The sequence below is a fragment of the Nicotiana tabacum genome, chromosome 22 (assembly GCF_000715075.1).
Source record: "Nicotiana tabacum cultivar K326 chromosome 22, ASM71507v2, whole genome shotgun sequence".
NCBI lineage: Eukaryota > Viridiplantae > Streptophyta > Magnoliopsida > Solanales > Solanaceae > Nicotiana > Nicotiana tabacum.
The window spans coordinates 103753271-103771589 of NC_134101.1; the positions used below are offsets into that span (position 1 = coordinate 103753271).

General features: G+C 35.2%; 1 protein-coding gene across 2 annotated transcripts; it reads left to right on the forward strand.

The window, feature by feature from the left end:
• Positions 1 to 1887: 1887 nt before the first annotated feature.
• Positions 1888 to 16940, forward strand: LOC107783065 (protein HESO1). 2 transcript variants are annotated; one of them, XM_075245149.1, is made up of 10 exons: positions 1888 to 2091; positions 2783 to 2846; positions 3053 to 3238; positions 3440 to 3616; positions 5195 to 5379; positions 6490 to 6585; positions 8742 to 8787; positions 15552 to 15658; positions 15783 to 15884; positions 15960 to 16940. In XM_075245149.1, exons 1-10 carry the CDS (start codon positions 1927 to 1929, stop codon positions 16770 to 16772), a joined length of 1941 nt encoding a protein of 646 aa, XP_075101250.1. In that variant the 5' UTR covers positions 1888 to 1926; the 3' UTR covers positions 16773 to 16940. The 2 variants fall into 2 exon arrangements, with proteins under 2 accessions (XP_075101250.1, XP_075101251.1); XM_075245150.1 differs by lacking the exon at positions 3440 to 3616.
• The last annotated feature ends 1379 nt before the right edge of the window (positions 16941 to 18319 follow it).

Below are 18319 nucleotides of genomic sequence, written 5' to 3' on the forward strand. Positions count from 1 at the left end.
TCGAGAAGTAAATCTTATATCTATCAAAACATTTAAATGCAATAGTGTTGGAAGCATGTGTTGATATTGATGTAAATAATCGAGTGTTAAATATGTCCAATAAATTAATATAAAACTCAAACTTTAAAACAAATCAAAATGCAGTGACTAAAAACACAAGGAATTATATATTGCGTGAACATCTATAGGTAAAATATCTCTTTCTAAGTCTAATTAGAGAGAATGATTCTATTACCTAATTCGAATAACAAAAGAATAATCTTTAATTGGCACGCATCGAGAAAGTAAGAAGGAATATATGTTGTCTCTTAAGCTTAGGGTTTCAAAGTATATTAGTCTAGTGTCGCCTAAAAAAGGTTTTGAGTAATAACACATTTATTACATAAGAATAGGAAATAAATGACTATAAGGTATATTTGAATTAATAAAGTCCTAAATATTTCAAATAAGAAAAAAACTTAGTTAATAAATAAAATTTTAGTTGATTTTAAAATTTTATCTATTTTTTCAGTGTGAACTTAATTTTTAAAGGAATAAAAAACGAATAACACAAGCTTTTAGAAATCACGTAAACAATATTTAAAAAATATATTTGAGTTATAAAATAGAACCTAACAAAATAAATTATAAGTTTATGAAAATGGTAAATGTTAAATTGTTGTTCCTATTTAGCTAACTCACTAAAGAAATAAATCATACAATAATAGCAATAACAAACCGAGTGTAACTCACAAAGTCAGGTTTGAGGAGGGTAATGTATACATAGAATATATTTTGTATTTTACCTTTCTTCAAGTTTGCATTTTAATCAAGTTGACTTTTACAGCTTATTTGGATGGTTGTTACCTATTGTATTATATCGTATTGTTACTTTAAATACAATGTTTGTTTTGATTGTTACTTAAATTTTATTGTATCGTATCGTTAAATCTATCGTTACGTAACGATGAAATGTGTCACTTTATGTAACGACCGATTTGGTGTGGTTGCGTCGTTATCTTGTTTTTTTCTCTCAATCTCACCCTTCAATCATTTACCCTACCTTTTTATATACCGTATCATAATTTTTCTTTATAATATTGCAAGTTTATTCATCGTATTATTGGTGCGTGATACCATGAAACGACGACAAAACGACACAATTCATCCAAACATTGTATTCATCAGACGATACAATACAGTACAATACAATACGATGCGATACATTATGAAACGATATGTAACAAGCATCCAAACAAGCTGTTAATAGTATACATTAATGATTTTTCTCTATTTTCTTACTCAATTCTCTCATTTCTAGTAGTCTAACAATAAGTTGTTTATCAACTTAAAGAATAATTTCTTATACGATTAATTAAGAAAAGTTAAATATTTTTCTGAATTAATCAATTCAAATACTTAATTATTTATTCTTAACATTAAACAAAATTATTTATTATCTGTTGATTTTAATTTTTAATATTAGATTATACCAAATTTTAAATATGTAAATATAATTTACTTTTATTCAATAATTTTTTTATGTTTTTAAAGAATTGGACTTTGTACTTTGTTTTTATAGAAGTTGTATCAATTTGGTTGAGAGACAATGTAGTAGTAACTCTCTTGACTATTAATATGATCATATTTCGGAAGATGTGAGAGTAAGATTTGTATTAGGTAGATTATTTATGATTTTAAAATTTTAATTATTAGGAGTTTCACATACTTTAAACACGAAAGATTTAATAATTAAACTTTTAGGTGATTTTAAATACCTAAATATTAGGAATATAACTAAATGACTCTCTTGTCCAATATGAACTCTATTTTTAAATAATAAAAAAGACGAACGATATTTTGCTAAGAAGTTTTATGTTTTTAATGTTGTATAGTATAGATATATAGATTTATTTTCGAAATTTTTTAAAAAACTTGTAAGATTTCATGGACAAAACATATTTTTTAACGAAAAAGAAATTCAAAAAGGAAATTTTTCTAAATTCCCCGAAGCCCATAGTTATTCCTTCATCGTCCCAACCGCACGGTTTCACCTCAAAAACCCCCCAACTAACCGACGGCCAGCGACCGAATTATTGCTTGAAGTTGAAGGTAACCTTTTTTCTTTTTATTTTTTGGTTTCTATGGTTTAAGGTCCAGAACTGTATACTTCACTTGCTTCGTGATTTCGTTTATACATTTGAGAACTGTATCTAAAGTCGGATTTTATATCAAGATATATGTACTTTTTTTTTTTTTGGTTTAAACAATTTAACTCTTGCTTAAAGTGAAACGTAAGGGGATCAGTCGGGTGTTGATAAGTGGAAACAAACTTCAATTGGCTGGCTTTTGTAGTTATACGTGTGAGATTTACATCAAAATAAGCAGAATTTCGTTTCTGTAGTTTTTGGTTGAAAAAAGTAGTAATATTTGTTAATGAAAACTAAGCTATCATTGGATATCTAAAGAAGTTGAATACGAGCTGTTAATTGGGTATTTAAACCAAGTTATGATGCAGATTAAAGATGGAAGATGATTTAGAGGTATTAGATGGACATTTGCCATCGCAACTCTCTGACTCTGGCTTAACCACAGTTTTGGGCTAGTGGAGCAACAGATATAAGATGAAACCCCTCTCCAAAATAAGATAGTCAATGTAGAATCAGAAATAGTGGTTATATTTTACTACTCTGTTTCCCTCCATCGTTATTATAAGAAGGATGAATCAGAAAATACATATCTGATGTTTCCTCTGGATCTCAAAGTAGTTACCATACACTTTTTGAAGTGATTTTTTTTTCAGTTGTGGATTAATGATCGAGTAAAGGTTGGACTCATCTTTAATACCATGGTTTTATCTTTGGAAGGTTAGTAATCCATTTCACTGTTTTGCATATTTATTTTCACAGATGAAAAAGCCCGTCTTTAGTTAATTTTGTGAAATTGCTCATAAGCTTTTTGTGAAAACTCTACAGCTTGTGTTGTGTTGGCTGAGCTCCTATTTATGATGGAATTACTGCTCCTGTTGTGAGGAATTTATCGATACTTTAAACTAATATAACTTTGATATCAGTTCTGCGTGAGAAAGCACAGCAGCGTGAACAGAAGCAGCGGAACAAATATGCAACCTTAGAACAATTATCGGCATTTGAAGAATTACTTTATGAGGTTTATGTGGATCTTCGCCCTAAACCAAGCGATTATGATGTTCGAAGAGATTTGGTTCGTATCTTTAATGAAATAGCAAAGGAGATTTATGGTAATTAAATAACAAATTCTGTATTATGCTATTTGAATTTCGTAATCTTTTGATGTGTGAAGGATGGCAGTTATTAAATCCCACAACGTTCATTGATTTGTTATGCCGCTTCAATTTCATTGTTATAAGGAGTAGATTTGGGGGGGGGGGGGTAATTTTCCAGCAATAGTATAGTGCCGTACTCATTACTGTCTGTTTCAGACTATTCTGCTGATGCTCCAGTCATCGAGGTGTTTGGGTCATTCTCAATGGATCTATTCTGTGCTAACAGTGACTTGGATTTATCTGTCAACTTCACCAGCAGAAAGGTTAACACTACACGGGAGAAGAAGATCCAGACTCTGAGGAAATTTGCAAAATTTTTTTATCTACTTCAAAGTAACCTTTGAACTTATTCTTCATTTTACTTTAATTTTCCTATATTTTGGTCCATCAAGAATCTAATAATCAGTAAGTGTCGTCATAGTATTGATATGAGAAGTTCAATCTGCAGCTGCTTGAACAATTTCCTCTAGTCACTCTTGTTTGTGTCCCCTTTAGAGCCAAGAAGCCAGTTGGAAAAACTTGTAAAGTCTAAATAACTCTTCTTCCATAAGCTTATCACATGTGCATTGATCAGAAAAACCATTGCTGGTATATCTCCCCCCTCTGTCAGTTCAAGGGATTATAACATTTAATCATAAATATTTAACTACATGAACGATCAAAACTACATCTGAAGAATGCTGTTCATTTATGGTTTTCTGGATTGTGTCAGATAGTCTGCAAACACGGAGACTGAAGAAGAACCAGGTTTTTCTATTCATCTTAATAAGTTTAACCATAAGTATTTAACTGCAGTTACCATTTGTCATATACGAGCATTTCTTTGATGTTTCATTTTGCTTAACAGGTTGGTGGTATTTGGCATATCTATTAACTAAAGATTCAGTTTGTCACTTCTTTCTTCTGTTAACGTGGCACACAATGTACAAAAATCGATTAGTTTTTCTGGTCATTGTGATGGGAGATTGCAATGATTTGGACTAACTGAGGTGTACGAACTAGACAGTCAAATGTGAAAATCAGGAGGGTGTATGTAAAGAGCATGTAAAAAATCGTCAGCTACATTTCACAAATATTTCCATTTAATGCAATATTCATCATCTCCTTTTTTAATTAACTGTGGTGTATGGGTATCTTGCGCCCGCCACGACTATTCCTTTCGTACCTGCTACCTCCTACCAACTACTGGGTAACTCTACTCGCTAAGGTTTAGGAATATAAGAAGAATCCATCTAGCATTTTTTTGTCTCTAATGGAATTTGAACCCTGATTTTTAATTTTCACCAGCTTCATTGAATGATAGGACACAGCCTTGGTGTCCATTTAATGCAGTCTTCTAGAAATAAGATTAATTTTAATCGCTGAATATCAACTACGACTTATCAAAATACAGTAAAAGAAAGCTATGGGACAGTAGTGAAGCAGTAGAAAGGGACTGATCCAGCATTGGAGACATGTCTGGAATTACATCTATAAGGCTGATGACATGTGCATTAAGTTATTCGACAAAGCCCCATGCATCTATGGGATCACAACAACAACAGCAATAATTGTGATCCCTCATCTGTGGGATCACAATTATTTAAAATGGCAGAGATAGAAAGCTCAATGCAGCAGTGACCAACCGATAGACCTTGATACATTTGCTGTACTCATGCGTTGATATGAAGTAAATTCATTGATACTTCTACAAAAATATACATATATACATGTTGTAAAAGATAAAAGACTTTTGACTTCATATATAGGTAACTGAACTAAAGTCCAGTATTGTTCAGGTGTTCAAATTAATTTTTACATGCTCATCCTTAAAAGGTGACTGTATTACCATGATAGTTAGAGCATTTTGTATGTTTTAAAGACTTTGGTTAATGTTTTTGGTGGTTCTGATATGTAAATTTTCTGCCGCAGGGAATGGTTTCGTTTATGGTGTCTATGCAGTTACAACTGCCAGGGTGCCAGTTCTCAAAGTTGTTGACCAAGGAACTGAAATTGAATGTGATATATCAGTTGAAAACTGGGATGGGATATCAAAATCAAAGATGATTTACATGATTGGTGCCATTGATGAACGTTTTCGGAAATTGAGCTTCTTGGTAAAATATGCTTGTCCTTTAATACATATATTTATCAAAGAGTGGTTCAGTACCTTTGTACAGGAAAAGTTTGAAGAATCATGTTAAGGATCACATTACATATTTGCAATTGGTTATGAATATCTTTCTTTTCCTTTTTGTTTCCTGATAGATTTCTTGGCTATCCTGGTTTGGACGACCATCCAAATGTGCACAGCCTTGGGATGAGCCCCTACGTTTATGATCTCATAAGTATACTTGGGAATCAGGATATAAGAAAATGAAGAGCCTTTCTCTTCTTTTCTTTTCTTTTTTGGGGATCTTTTCCTAAATGTCTGTCCTTATTTGGCCTCTCCACTGAATTTCACCTTTTGAGATTTTCTGTCCAAAGCTATGAATCTCCTTAATGAAGGTGGTACATCTGTTGGAAAGTCTTACTAGCCCACACATGTTGCATTCACATGATAGCATGTGCGAGAAACTTGTCTAACAAATGGATTATGTGCACATAACCTTTTTTCTATTCAAAAGTCATACCATTAGAATGAACTCCCATATTTGCCTCCTTTTGGGTTCAGATTTTGGTTTCAATAACTTGTATAGATGATCGCACTGCTGAAGATTTTCAGCAGTCTGTCCCTTTATAATACATCAGCAAATCTAAATTAAAATCAATTCTATACATATATATGATCTCCAAGGACATGTTAAGCAGTCACATGTATAAGTTTTTTTTTGTTTTTTAGGTTTAGTTAAACACATTCAGTCCCTCTTTTCTTTTCCTTTTCTTTTCTCAATTTTGAGCCATGGGGTGCCTCAATTTTTAGTTAAATAAGACATGTAGAGTGCACAAAACCTTTGATTCTGAAACAGTTTAAATTCCTTGACGTGATCAAACACGTGTTGGGTGTGTGTCACCCTTGTTTTTTTATTGAAATTCTTTTTTCAGGCGTGTCCAATCTCTAGTGCCCATAATTTGTTTTGGGATAGATATCCTTTACATAAAGCATGTGCTGCAGTGTGAAAATAGAGCAGATACTTTGGGTGTTTTTAGGTGCAATATTCAATGTTTTTCGCTAAAGAATGTTTTCCATTTTTAGTTCAGATTTCTCATGAATTTTCTCTTTGCAGATGAAAGCATGGGCAAAAGCACAAAATATTAACAGTGCAAAGGATCAAACATTGAATTCTTTATCTATAATACTTTTGGTTGCTTTCCATTTGCAGGTATGGTTTTAGGAACAAGTTCATCATTTGCAGAAATCCTTGAATTTTCATTATTTCCTTTCCTCATTCTTTTATGGCGATCTTGAACCTTTTGCTTATCGTGTTTTTCTATTCGAAATTGCCAAGTTCTCTATCTATCTATTTCTGCCATCTCATGTTTAAGAAACTTTAGGTGTCTAGCATTGTTGGTTATTCTTTTGGGATGTTTGGCTGATTTGTTTTTACCTCCACCTATTGGACCTTCTTACAACAACAACATACCCAGTAAAATCCCACTAGTGGGGTTTGGGGAGAGTAGAGTGTACGCAGACCTTACCCCTACCCCGAAAGGGTAGAGAGGTTGTTTCCGGGAGACTCTCGGCTCAACAGAAGATGTTGGACCTTCTTGTAAACAATATAGTATCTTCTGAATCTTGAAATCATGCTACATCTCACAAATCTTCATGTTGCTTGTAAACAATATAGTATCTTGATACGGCAAAGTCGGGAAATGAGTAACTTGATAAGCTAAACCAATGGGGCAATGAATATGTTGGGAATGAATGGATTCAAAGCCTACTTGTTTTCCCCATATTTCCACCTCTACACGACTTTTCTCACGGAAATGATGGTGGGAAGGTGACATCAACCAATAACATGTGTTTTTAGCTGGCATTTTAAATCTAGAATTGAGTTGCTGATCTTGTTTCACGCAGAAGTCAAAATCATTAATGTCTGGGTTCATGGGTTTTGCTGTGTTTAGCAGATATCTGTGCCTTTTTGCATAAGTATGTTCAATTTTCAGGTTTTGTTTTTATTTGGGAGGACCCATATGTAGTACCAACCTATTTGACGTGGATACATGAAAAGCAAAATACTACTACGTATCACCAAAAAAAAGAAGCAAAATACTAGGTTCCCACATGCTTTTTGGAAGCACATAGAGCTTCTTTTCACAGATTTATCATTTGTACTTTAACCTATGCTTTTGTAGCCTCTTTTTCTTCTTTTCAAAAGTAAACTCTCTCCTGTTCGTGTTGGATTGACTCTTTTGACCTTGTGGTGAGGAACTGAAAAATTAGTCTAATGAAATTCCTGCAACAAGTTTGTTTTTACATACCTTTGGTCCAAGATCAACTTCGTGCTACCTTTGGCCATTTATAGAGCTTGATAGCAATTCCTTTCTATTGTAAGAAGCTAAATTAAACCTCTCTAATTTGCCTTTAAGAAGAACAAATGCAATGTTCACAAATAGTGTGGACACAAGGATTAACACGTGTATCATAACACAAAATATCCGGTACAACTTATATGGTATGTATTCCCCCATGTGGTAAACTCAGAAAGAGAATATATCTATAGGGATGAATCAAACTTTCTCAGACATATTTGGCCGTAATGCCTGCGTAAGTTCAAGTACTTGGAATAGATAATGGTGTAGAAAACTGTCTGGAACAGCTGCTTTCAAGCATCAAGAATTGATGGTGCCCCCCTTAGGACGCAACAGGGCCCCGGTAGATGGAATGGGCTGGAAAGAAACAACAATCGCACTTTCCTCAGGTTGAACGGCTATGGATCCTGGCCCAATGAGAAAATGGTTGAACTCACTTCCTCAAGTATAGTTAGTTTACCGTTTCTTTTTCGGCCAGGAAGAGGTGGATGTAAAAAAGCAGTGTGATTTCATTTCTAGGTGCAACCTTTTCCCATTAGCTGTTGTAATTATTTTAAGAAGATTTAAGTCATGTTACCATTTACCTGTTCTGTAAATAAAAGGGGGATCTGAATCATGTTTTACTTCATCTTCCCAACTACTTCATAGCATCATAATCTTCTCATTGTGAATTGAAAAACAAAATGTTGTCGTACCTATAGAAGAAACAGAGGAGAAAAACAAATATTTTCCTTTTCTCCACCTAGATTGAACACCACTTGAATATTTGTGCACTGAGCTTTCTTTCTTTCTTTAGCCAACTTGGATGATTATTGTTATATGTTGTAATTCAAAAGTGATTCAGACTTCTCTATATATTCCCGATCCTTGTTTTTTCTTTGACGACCATCAAAGTATAATTAGATCATTGTAGATTTCTCTTAACTCTATTGTTGTTTGTTATGTAGCTTAGTTATGAATATTTTTCCTCATCAACACTTTTATGGCTAAATTAAAAACTTTGCAGACACGAAATCCTCCCATTCTGCCTCCATTTTCCGCTTTATTCAGAGGTAATGCCTACTTATTACTTCTATCCAATAAATTTATATAGCCAAGTTAATTCTGATTGAAATTTCTCAATCCCATCACAAAGGGCAAATTTCATTTTAGAATCATTTTGGAATTCAATGTTCCTTTGAAGGTCTAACATTTGATTTAAATATTTGCATTGTTATTACTAGTTTACCACACAAAAACAATGTCATGTAAGTTTTAGTTTTGGCATCTTAATTTCGGTATTAGACGTATTAAGAGCCCGTTTGGGTTATCTAATTGAGAGTAGCGGGTGAATACAGTCAAACCTCTCTATAACAGCCTCATCTGTTCCAGATTTTTTGGGTAGTTATAGCGAAGTGCTGTTATAAAGAACATATATTATCACATAGCATGGAAATTGGTTCCGAAGAAATTTGGCTTTTATAGTGAATGGTTGTTATATAACGATGCTGTTATAAAGAGGTCTGACTGTATTAAGTGTTGAAACTGATTTTATAAATAATCAGATATATGTTTGGATAGAAGTCTTGAAAATGAAAATAAGCAGGTGATATGTTTGATAAAAAACGTTTTGATTAGTAGTTTTTTATGTTAAGACAACTATGATGTCCCTAAAGTTATTACAAAAAGTATAAATTTAGAAGTATTTATAAAAGGAGAAGAATGAACGAAGAACTTGGAATGGAGAGGGAGTTAGGAGTTCTAGTTTGGGAAGAGCATCTTGAGAATTAGAAAAGATTTAAAGATAAAATAGTAAAATATTTTTTTGAGAAGGGCAAATAGTAAAATATTTGATGAAACCAAAAATGCTTATAAGCTAAAAAATCATAAGTTGGGGGGTGACCAACTTATAGCTTTTGACTTATAATTACTTTGGGTGTTTACCAAACGTGTAGGTAAGTTAAAAAGTGTTTATCAGCTAGTTTGACCCACCTTATAAGCTTAGCCAAACACCCTCCAAATGTGATGCTTTGTGCGGACTAATATATTGTTGGCCGAAAGCTCCTTATTAAAAAAAATATATTGTTGGGTGAAAGCTAAACTGTGCGATTGGTTTGTACTTGGTTAGAGTATTGAGAGCTGTAAACCAGTTTCATGTCACATCCATGTCGAGTAAAAAGTTATGGGAAAGTGCTATCACAAAAGTTATGGGAAAGGTGGTCATATTTAAGAGGTTGTTAATTAGGAGAAAGGCAAAAGTTTTGACTGATCAATCAGAAGAATGTATGCCAGTGTTGTCCAAATATGAGCGCTTCTTACTTCCTCTTTTGTCCTTTTCTGCTCCTTATACCAATATGATTTAATTCCAGGTGCATATTTCAATTATGTCTTCCATGATTCTTAGATCCAGAGATACCGTCAGATTGTCATCTTTGAGGAAAACCATAACACTGTTCCCTCTTGGTGCAGCTGCGAGTCTGAAGGAAGATACACCAAAATATTTGATGACAAACATTCATTAATATATCTGGACATTGTTGACTTCAGGATTTAGGTAATATGAATAGGGAAAAAGTCCAAATATACCTCTAAATTTTGCAAGATTAGTCATTCATACCTTCCATTAAAAGTTTGCTTCAGAAATGGCCGCACCATTACCCAAAGTTCTCATGTATACCCTTATTTTCAACTTAACATATGGACTCCACAATGCCTATCTTTTCTTGTTGACACGTGGAGGTGTAGAATCCATTTCCTCGTTTTTCTCTCTTCTTCCCTATTTCCTCCTTCCGCCTCCTTCCACCATTAAACAGTACGCCCTCCAAGAGCGCCCATATTAACCACCCAGTTGAGTTCTTGAATAAAGAACCTTAACAACACAATCCCTTTGTTGATGTTCTTGATGGAGGACTAAGAGAACCATGTTGCATGTTCAACTTGGGTTCATTTCAACCAGCTCGTTTTAGTAATGTTCTGATGTACTGCCTCCAACCATGTGACGATGTTTGCTCGCGCACATCGTATAAGAAAGAATTAAAGACTTTTGAAACTTGTGGTCTAGAATAATTGTGGTTATAAATTGTCACACCCCAAATCGGAGGGGCACGCGGACATTCGGGTCTACTTCATCGAGCACCAACATAACGTGCATCCATAACCATGCTATCATGCGTAAATGGGTCGAAAAGGCCGCGATAAGATAATCTGACTAAAACATGAAAGAAAACTCGACAAAGGATGACCCAAAATAATATACAAGCTTATATACATCAGACATACAGGCCTACAAGGCCGCCATGACCATCAATACACATAACATCTGTCTACAAGCCTCTAAGGAGTACATAAACATCATAAGGTCAGGACAGGGCCCCGCCATACCCAACTATGTACATATATGCAACCATCATACCTACCAGCTCACTAGACAACACCGAAAGAAAGGAGCGTGACAACCTTCAGTTGAGTTGATTCACCTATTGTGAAGTATCGTCTGAATCGCTATCTGTATCTGCGGGCATGAAACGCAGCGCCCCAGCAAGGGGTCGTCAATACGAAAAATGTATTGAAAATGTAAGGCAGGTAAATCACATAAATAGAGATAGAAATACAAAGGAAGAGTACAGAAGTAAACCTAAAACTCATAACAAGCCTTTGAGGGCATACACTTTCACAATCATGGATATATATGCATGTCTGTAAAAATCAGGCCACTCGACGGGGCCATATAATTTAGTATCAAGCCATTCTTTGGGGTAAATCATGTCATATCATAATGTACCCAGCCTCGAAGAGGACTCAGTTGTTCCTGGCCTTTAAAAGGACTCGGTGATATCTTATAACATACCCGGCATCAAAGAGGGCTCGGTCGTACCGTGCCACAAAGGGCTGGGTAATACCCAACTGATCGGTGGTTGCACAATAAGTGCCGTACCCGGCCAACTATAGCGCGGCTTGGTAAAGTAAAGTAGATACATATATACAAGTGCAATGCAAGCTATGACAAGTGCAATGCAAGCAATGACTCTGAAGGGCCTTATGGATCTGATCGGAGTGACTCAAGGTTGTTATCCTCCGATTATTGTTATGTAACTATGTCTATATCAATTGTCCGAGAGTCAACAAGGATCATAAGAAGACATAAGATTCAAAGGCTATTAAGGCGGGAAGTAATCCCAACAAAGAACAATAAGATTCATGAGCTATAATAATATGAAACAATGAGGTTCACAAGCTTTAATCTTGAGAATAGAGTTCCTAAGTAACGTCGTTATAGTTATGTTCTTTGTAGATCATGCCAAAAGAAAGAAAGAGTGAGCCTTAACATACCTTTGTCGTTTACTTAACGACTCAACGTATATCTTCCCGAATACTTCAATCTACATTAAGATAGTAAAACTTGTAGTTAATGCCATAAAAGGACTTACAAACATGCTTTTACGCTAGTAGGTCACTTAAAGAAAATCGAACAATATTTCTCTTATAAAATTCCACTTCCATCCAACTCAAACTAGCACCAAAACAATAGGAACAACATCAACAATAACATATCCAAGATACTACATAAAGAACCAGCCGAAACTTAGCTCAAAACCTTTCAAAACAGTCCCATATGCACTAGCACCTCAACCTTCACTTTCAATTCATAGTTTCATATGTTTCTTTCATCAATTCACTTGATAAACATATATACATTCATAACAACATAAACCATATAATAATCAAGTTATTTTCCCCCAATTTCCAGCCATAACAACATATACATATACATGTATGTACACATATACATGTATGTACACATACATGTATGTACACATACATGTATATACACACATATATATATATATACACACACACACACATATATACATACATACACCCTTGTGGTCCGGCCCTTCCCCGGACCCCGCGCATAGCGGGAGCTTAGTGCACCGGGCTGCCCTTTTTTTAATATACACACACACAACCTTCAAGTGCTATCTTGTAATCTTTTACTCCAACGCCACAACCAACATGTAATTAACCTTAAAAATAACCAAAAGACTGTTAAACATACCTTAGGCAGTAGATAAAATTCGAACCCTAAGCTTAACTTATCTCACCATCATCCTTTTTCACATCACAACACCATAAATGGGTTATTCTCCACCTTTGGCTAACTTTGATGTTGGATTATGGTGTGTTTTTTTGGAATTTGTTTGGAGCCTTGGGGGAATTGTTTGGGAGGGTTTGGAGTGTGTGAGGATAGAAGGTGGTTGAAATATGAGCAAAGCTCATCCCAAACACGAGATAAAAATAGGTGAAGGTCGGCCAGTGACCAAGTGGGTCCCATAGGGGCTGCCTGCGTAGTCTCGCGAAAATGCGAATATCTCTCTACTCTTGAATGGTTTAATGCGTTGAAAACTAGACTCGTAGGGCTTCAATTTGGTGGGTGGATCACACCATAACTCCAAGTATATTGAGAGAAAAGCTCAGTGACTTTAGATCCAAATTTCAGTAAAATTATGAACGTATCTTGCGACAAATTTTGTTGACTTTTGTTTTACAACTTGTTTGACATCAAAACCTAACATACAAATACTATATGATTCAAATACCTTAAAATATGACCTCATTAGCTTATTAAGTACTCCTAGTTTACCACGAAAGTACGAGTTATAACATCTTTGATTCGTTTAACCTCCAACCCTCACGATACTTCCATAATACCTGTGTTAACCCATCATTATCTTTGTAAAGGTCCTTGAACTCTCTGACTTGTATTGATTCACTTAAGACGCATTCGAACATGAAAGTACGGGGTGTAATATAAATCATTTCATTAAGGTTACAATGGGTACTTTAAAGTTAAATTATTACTCAATATAAAAAGGTGTCATTCTTTTTAGAACTGGCTAAAAAGGAAAAGGTGTCACATAAATTGGGATGGAGGGAGTATTATGAAGTTCATTAAAGAACACCTAGACTAGCCTCAACTAGTTTTAATTTTAAATCTGTAGTTGACAGAGCTATTGGTTTGTCCAATTCAATTGACTGTTCCTTTAGCATCAGTAAAGTTGAATATTGAGAAAGCATGGGACTGATGCTAGAGTATATATCTCCGGAGATATTTTTCTCAACATGGCTATTTAATTCTATTTTATTGACAAATTACAACAATATTTGATGACATAATATACATATGCTACTCCCTCAAAATTGGAGACTCTATAGCTTTAAAGAATGTGGCAAACTTCCTTCGTTGACGGTCTACCAAATGGTGATGCGCCAACACACATTGGCCTTAGTTTAAAAACACTTGTTATTTGTTCCAAATTATGTGATTCCATGATTTTTCATCAAGGGTCTTGAGGGATTACACTGGGTTTATTGTTGGTGGTGGTGGTCTTGAAGATGGGATTCTCTTTGAGATACGGTTGAAATACTATCAGTGTTGTCAAAAGTGAAAAACTCATAACAACGCTTCAAGTTATTGGGGCTTTAAGTGCAAAGCGCAATTAAAATGTGGGCTTTAGTTTAAAAAAAAGGCACAACGAAGAAAAAGAATAAATATATATGTAATTCAAAAAAAAAGAGTAACAAATGCACTCATAATTTTTACTTAACAACTAATAAACTTATTTGTCGATTATTATTGTTGTTTAGTACTACCCGATTCAACATAAAACTCATGGGCAATTAGGCAACACCCTTTTGGGTTCAACCGCCCACAATCTGTGGGTTGTTACATTCACCCTCCTGAGGGACTTAACGTTCTCGCTAAAATCTGTTCCATCACTGCACTACGGGAGGTACTGGCTCTAATACCACCTGTCATGGCACAGGCCCAACTGCCAAGGCTTTTGAGTCTCATGGTTGTCTCCTTGGGCTTTAACCCAAAAGGTGCAAGAGACTTGGAGACAACAAGTAAAATGAAATATTATGTAATGGTAGAAATGCAATGTTAGGCGCACCTATTAGAATCGGAACAAACCAATTAAAGATCCACCTAATCATCTATCATTGCCAGCATAACCATAAAAAAGATCATTAAAAAATCGCGATCCACGCATGGGACTCACCCTTTTCTTGGAATAGAGGGGGGAAACATAGCATGTCACAAGAGCAAGGTGAGGTTTGGAATACTCCTGCGAGAGGGACGCTTTGCTGAATCCTAAATTCGCCACTTTATGGCCCCCAACTTTCCGCTTCTATTCCGATGTGGGATTTAACCAAGGCAAGTTTTGCAGCGAAACCCTTTTCGAGTTCAACTGCCAACGGTTTATGGGTTGTTACAGAGTATGTTGTTAAAGGCATACTCTGTTAGGACCAAGCATTAAAATTTATTATTAGACCTGGATAAACTCTTTTGAGAAATTAAGAGGTGAAAAAGACATCTGAAATGTAATGCACCAGGGAAGGAAGGGGAAGGAGGAAATAGGGAAAAAGGGAATGAGGAAATGGGTCCGACACCTCTATGTATCAACAAGAAAATACGTGTTATGCAGTCCGTTTGCTGAATTGGTACCTAAGGGTACATGTGAGAACTTTGGGTAACAATGAGTTCATTTTTGAACCAAACTTTTAACATAGGGCATTAATAACTAATTTCGCAAAGTTCAACCGATGGTATATTTGGACCTTTTCCAATGTGAATACATCATTCTTTTGCATAGAAGTTCTAAGTACTAATGTAGCGTTATTTCATTTTTGATGCTATCTAAGTTTTCACTCATTCTCCCTCAGTTATTTATCACAAAGGTATCCTGTCTTTTCTATTTCCAAGTATTGTATCTGCTTTCAGTTTCGATGTGACTTAGTCACCATACCGATTTAATTGACTTCCCATCTATTCTAGATGGTAATGAGCCAGTGGCAGTGGAGAGGTCTCTGTGTAAGTTTACGAACTATGGAATAAACAATAAAGAATCAGTGGCTGAGCTCTTGGTTTCTCTATTAAACAAGGTAGGATTTTGTATTCTCTGTTGGTTTGAAATGCTTCATATGCCATGCAGGCCGCTATTTGTAGGCATTGTGTTCTAACCGCTATGCTGGAATTATACATAATGTTGATTTAACTCCATTGCAGTTACTATCAGTTGAGAAACTTTGGTCCAGAGGTTTGTGTGCCAGTACATTTCAAGGATCTTGGATATCTAAAACATGGGGTTCTAGAGTAGGCCATATTAATGTAATTGTGCTTGGCTTGTTCATTTCTTGACATGTTCTTAAAAAGCAATAAATTAATGTTAGTGGTCTTTCACAGGTTGAAGATTTCGCTGATCGATCTCAAAATGTCGCTAGGGCTGTAGGAGAAGAAGAAGTTAAAAGAATCTATAGCTGCATCCAGCTTTCAGTCCAACACATTTTTGATTTTTCAAATAAAAAGATTGGAGGGAACTCTTTAAGGGAGTTCCTATTTGGCCGAGATGCAGCCTCCAGGCTAGACAGCGGTGACACAGTAAGAAATATTGCAAAAAATATACAAGCTTGTGCTTCTGGAAAAAAAGAGGTGCAATCTGTTGAACGTTCAATATGCAATAAAAAAACTGTACATGTTGATGCTATCATGACCAAAAGCATGTCATCTGTGGAAAGTCCGGGGTGGATACCACAAGGAAAACGGAAACTTTTGGGGCCAACTGACTCTTCCTTGACAAAGAGAAGTCAAACAGATGATTGTTTGGGGGGCACCTCTTCTGGGTTGTCAGGAAGACAGCCAGGAAAAGGGTTATCCAGGCAAGAGCAGCCGATGCCTCACTATTTGACAAATAGGTGGGAACCAGTGGTAAACCCAGGAATGATGTCAAGAGAAGGCATGCACAATAAATTGCCACCTGTTTCATTTGAACCTGCCCATGGAAAAATCATATTAGCAGAACCCTTTGGAGAAGTGCATGGTAGGGAGATAATTAGACACCCAAATGTGATTGCGCCAGCTGTTCCTCATTCCAGTCCCCTTATAGGTAGTCAAATGTCTTATGAGCCGTTCAGATTTCCTCTTGGTTATTCTAATTCGGGTTGTGATTCTATGCATTCCTCTGCATATTTTTTGCCCCCAGACCCGAGGAGGTTTTGATGTGCGAAGTTAAAACTAATCAATGTAATTCTGTCAGTCTTGGTTTCTAGCCTTTGTACAACTTATGGTTGCAGAGATTGAAATTACTAATTGAAGGACAGCTGCCAAATGTTTAGAGCCTTAGTGAACGAGATTTAAAGTTATGTTTATGTGCCTGCCTTTTCTTTATCTTTCTTTTCTATTTGTCTTCAAATCTCTCAGTTGTATGCTTTGGCATCTAGTTTGCCTATGTTTATAACAGTAAAAAATGCAGCACTTTTCTTGTCTCTTAGGAATTCTATTATGTAAGTTTCTGGCATATCCTCGCACCTAATTTCTCGATGTAAATTATCAATCGTATAGTGCTTTGATACTTATTCCTTTTGAACTCTGTCACACTTCATTATAAACGGAGAAAGAGCAACAAATATACAATACTAGTTAAAGAAATTTACTCAAGTTATACGGAGTACAATTGACATGATAATTATGTTTTATATGGTATTTACCCTTTCATTTTTACTGCCATCACTAGTTATTTACGTCAGAATGCTTACCTTTATGTTTGATTGCACAATTTGTTATTGATCTTATTTAACACCCAGCCAGACTAGAGAAGTTCATGGCGTTGATTCCTCGTCTTTTTTTATTTTCTAGATTTTTTGTTGGTCCATCCTTGATGCTGTTAGTCCCTTGCATCTGTATCACCGTGAAATGTTTTTACCCTTTTCATTATGATCGTAAGTCTATATTACAGCTTATTGGTTATGCTTTCAATTTTCCTATTGGGTTTGGCCTAAGGTTATATATTCTCTTCATCCTGAAAGAAAATGTTCTACTTGAATTTCTGTTTCTTTAATATTAAATTGACACTAACTGGTAAACTAGAGTTCGAAATATGTGTTGGATTTTGGCAGTAGAATAAGATGTACAACCCAGAAGGTGCAGAATAACCATATGTATCTCTTTAGACGTGGAGTAGTTCAGATTGTACTAGTAGTAAAGTATTAAAAATGCCCCTAACCTATTGCATTTGGTTTGTATATGATATTCCTCAAGTTATTGGCTCATAGAAGCTGCCATCATTATCTTATGATTCAAATATACCCTTGAATAATTAAAAAGGTAGAAATATGCCCCTCGCACTAACGATGGAAACCACGTTGATGTATGCTTACCGTTTTAATCATTTAGGGGTATATTTGAACCTTTTCAATTGCTCATAGACATTGCTTCAAATTGTTGAGTTTGCCGCTAAGTATGTATGATTGATTCAATTGGCGTAAGATACAATAGTTGAAAACTATTAAAGTTTGTTTACCCTTAAAATGAGTAACAATTAAATGTGTAAGCGGTTTAAAGGATATGTGAATTAATTTAATACGAATGATCTAAGAACAAGTAATTAAATTGTAGAAAAACAAAACGGTCAAACCAAATGTGATGGAGCAATGAAACCTGGCTTTAAGTTGAACACTGAAACTGGTTTCGATCGAGCCCCCGAGATGGGGTCGATTGCAAATAAAGAAATGAGTAGCTGAAGAACACTTTGAACAGTAGCTAAAAAA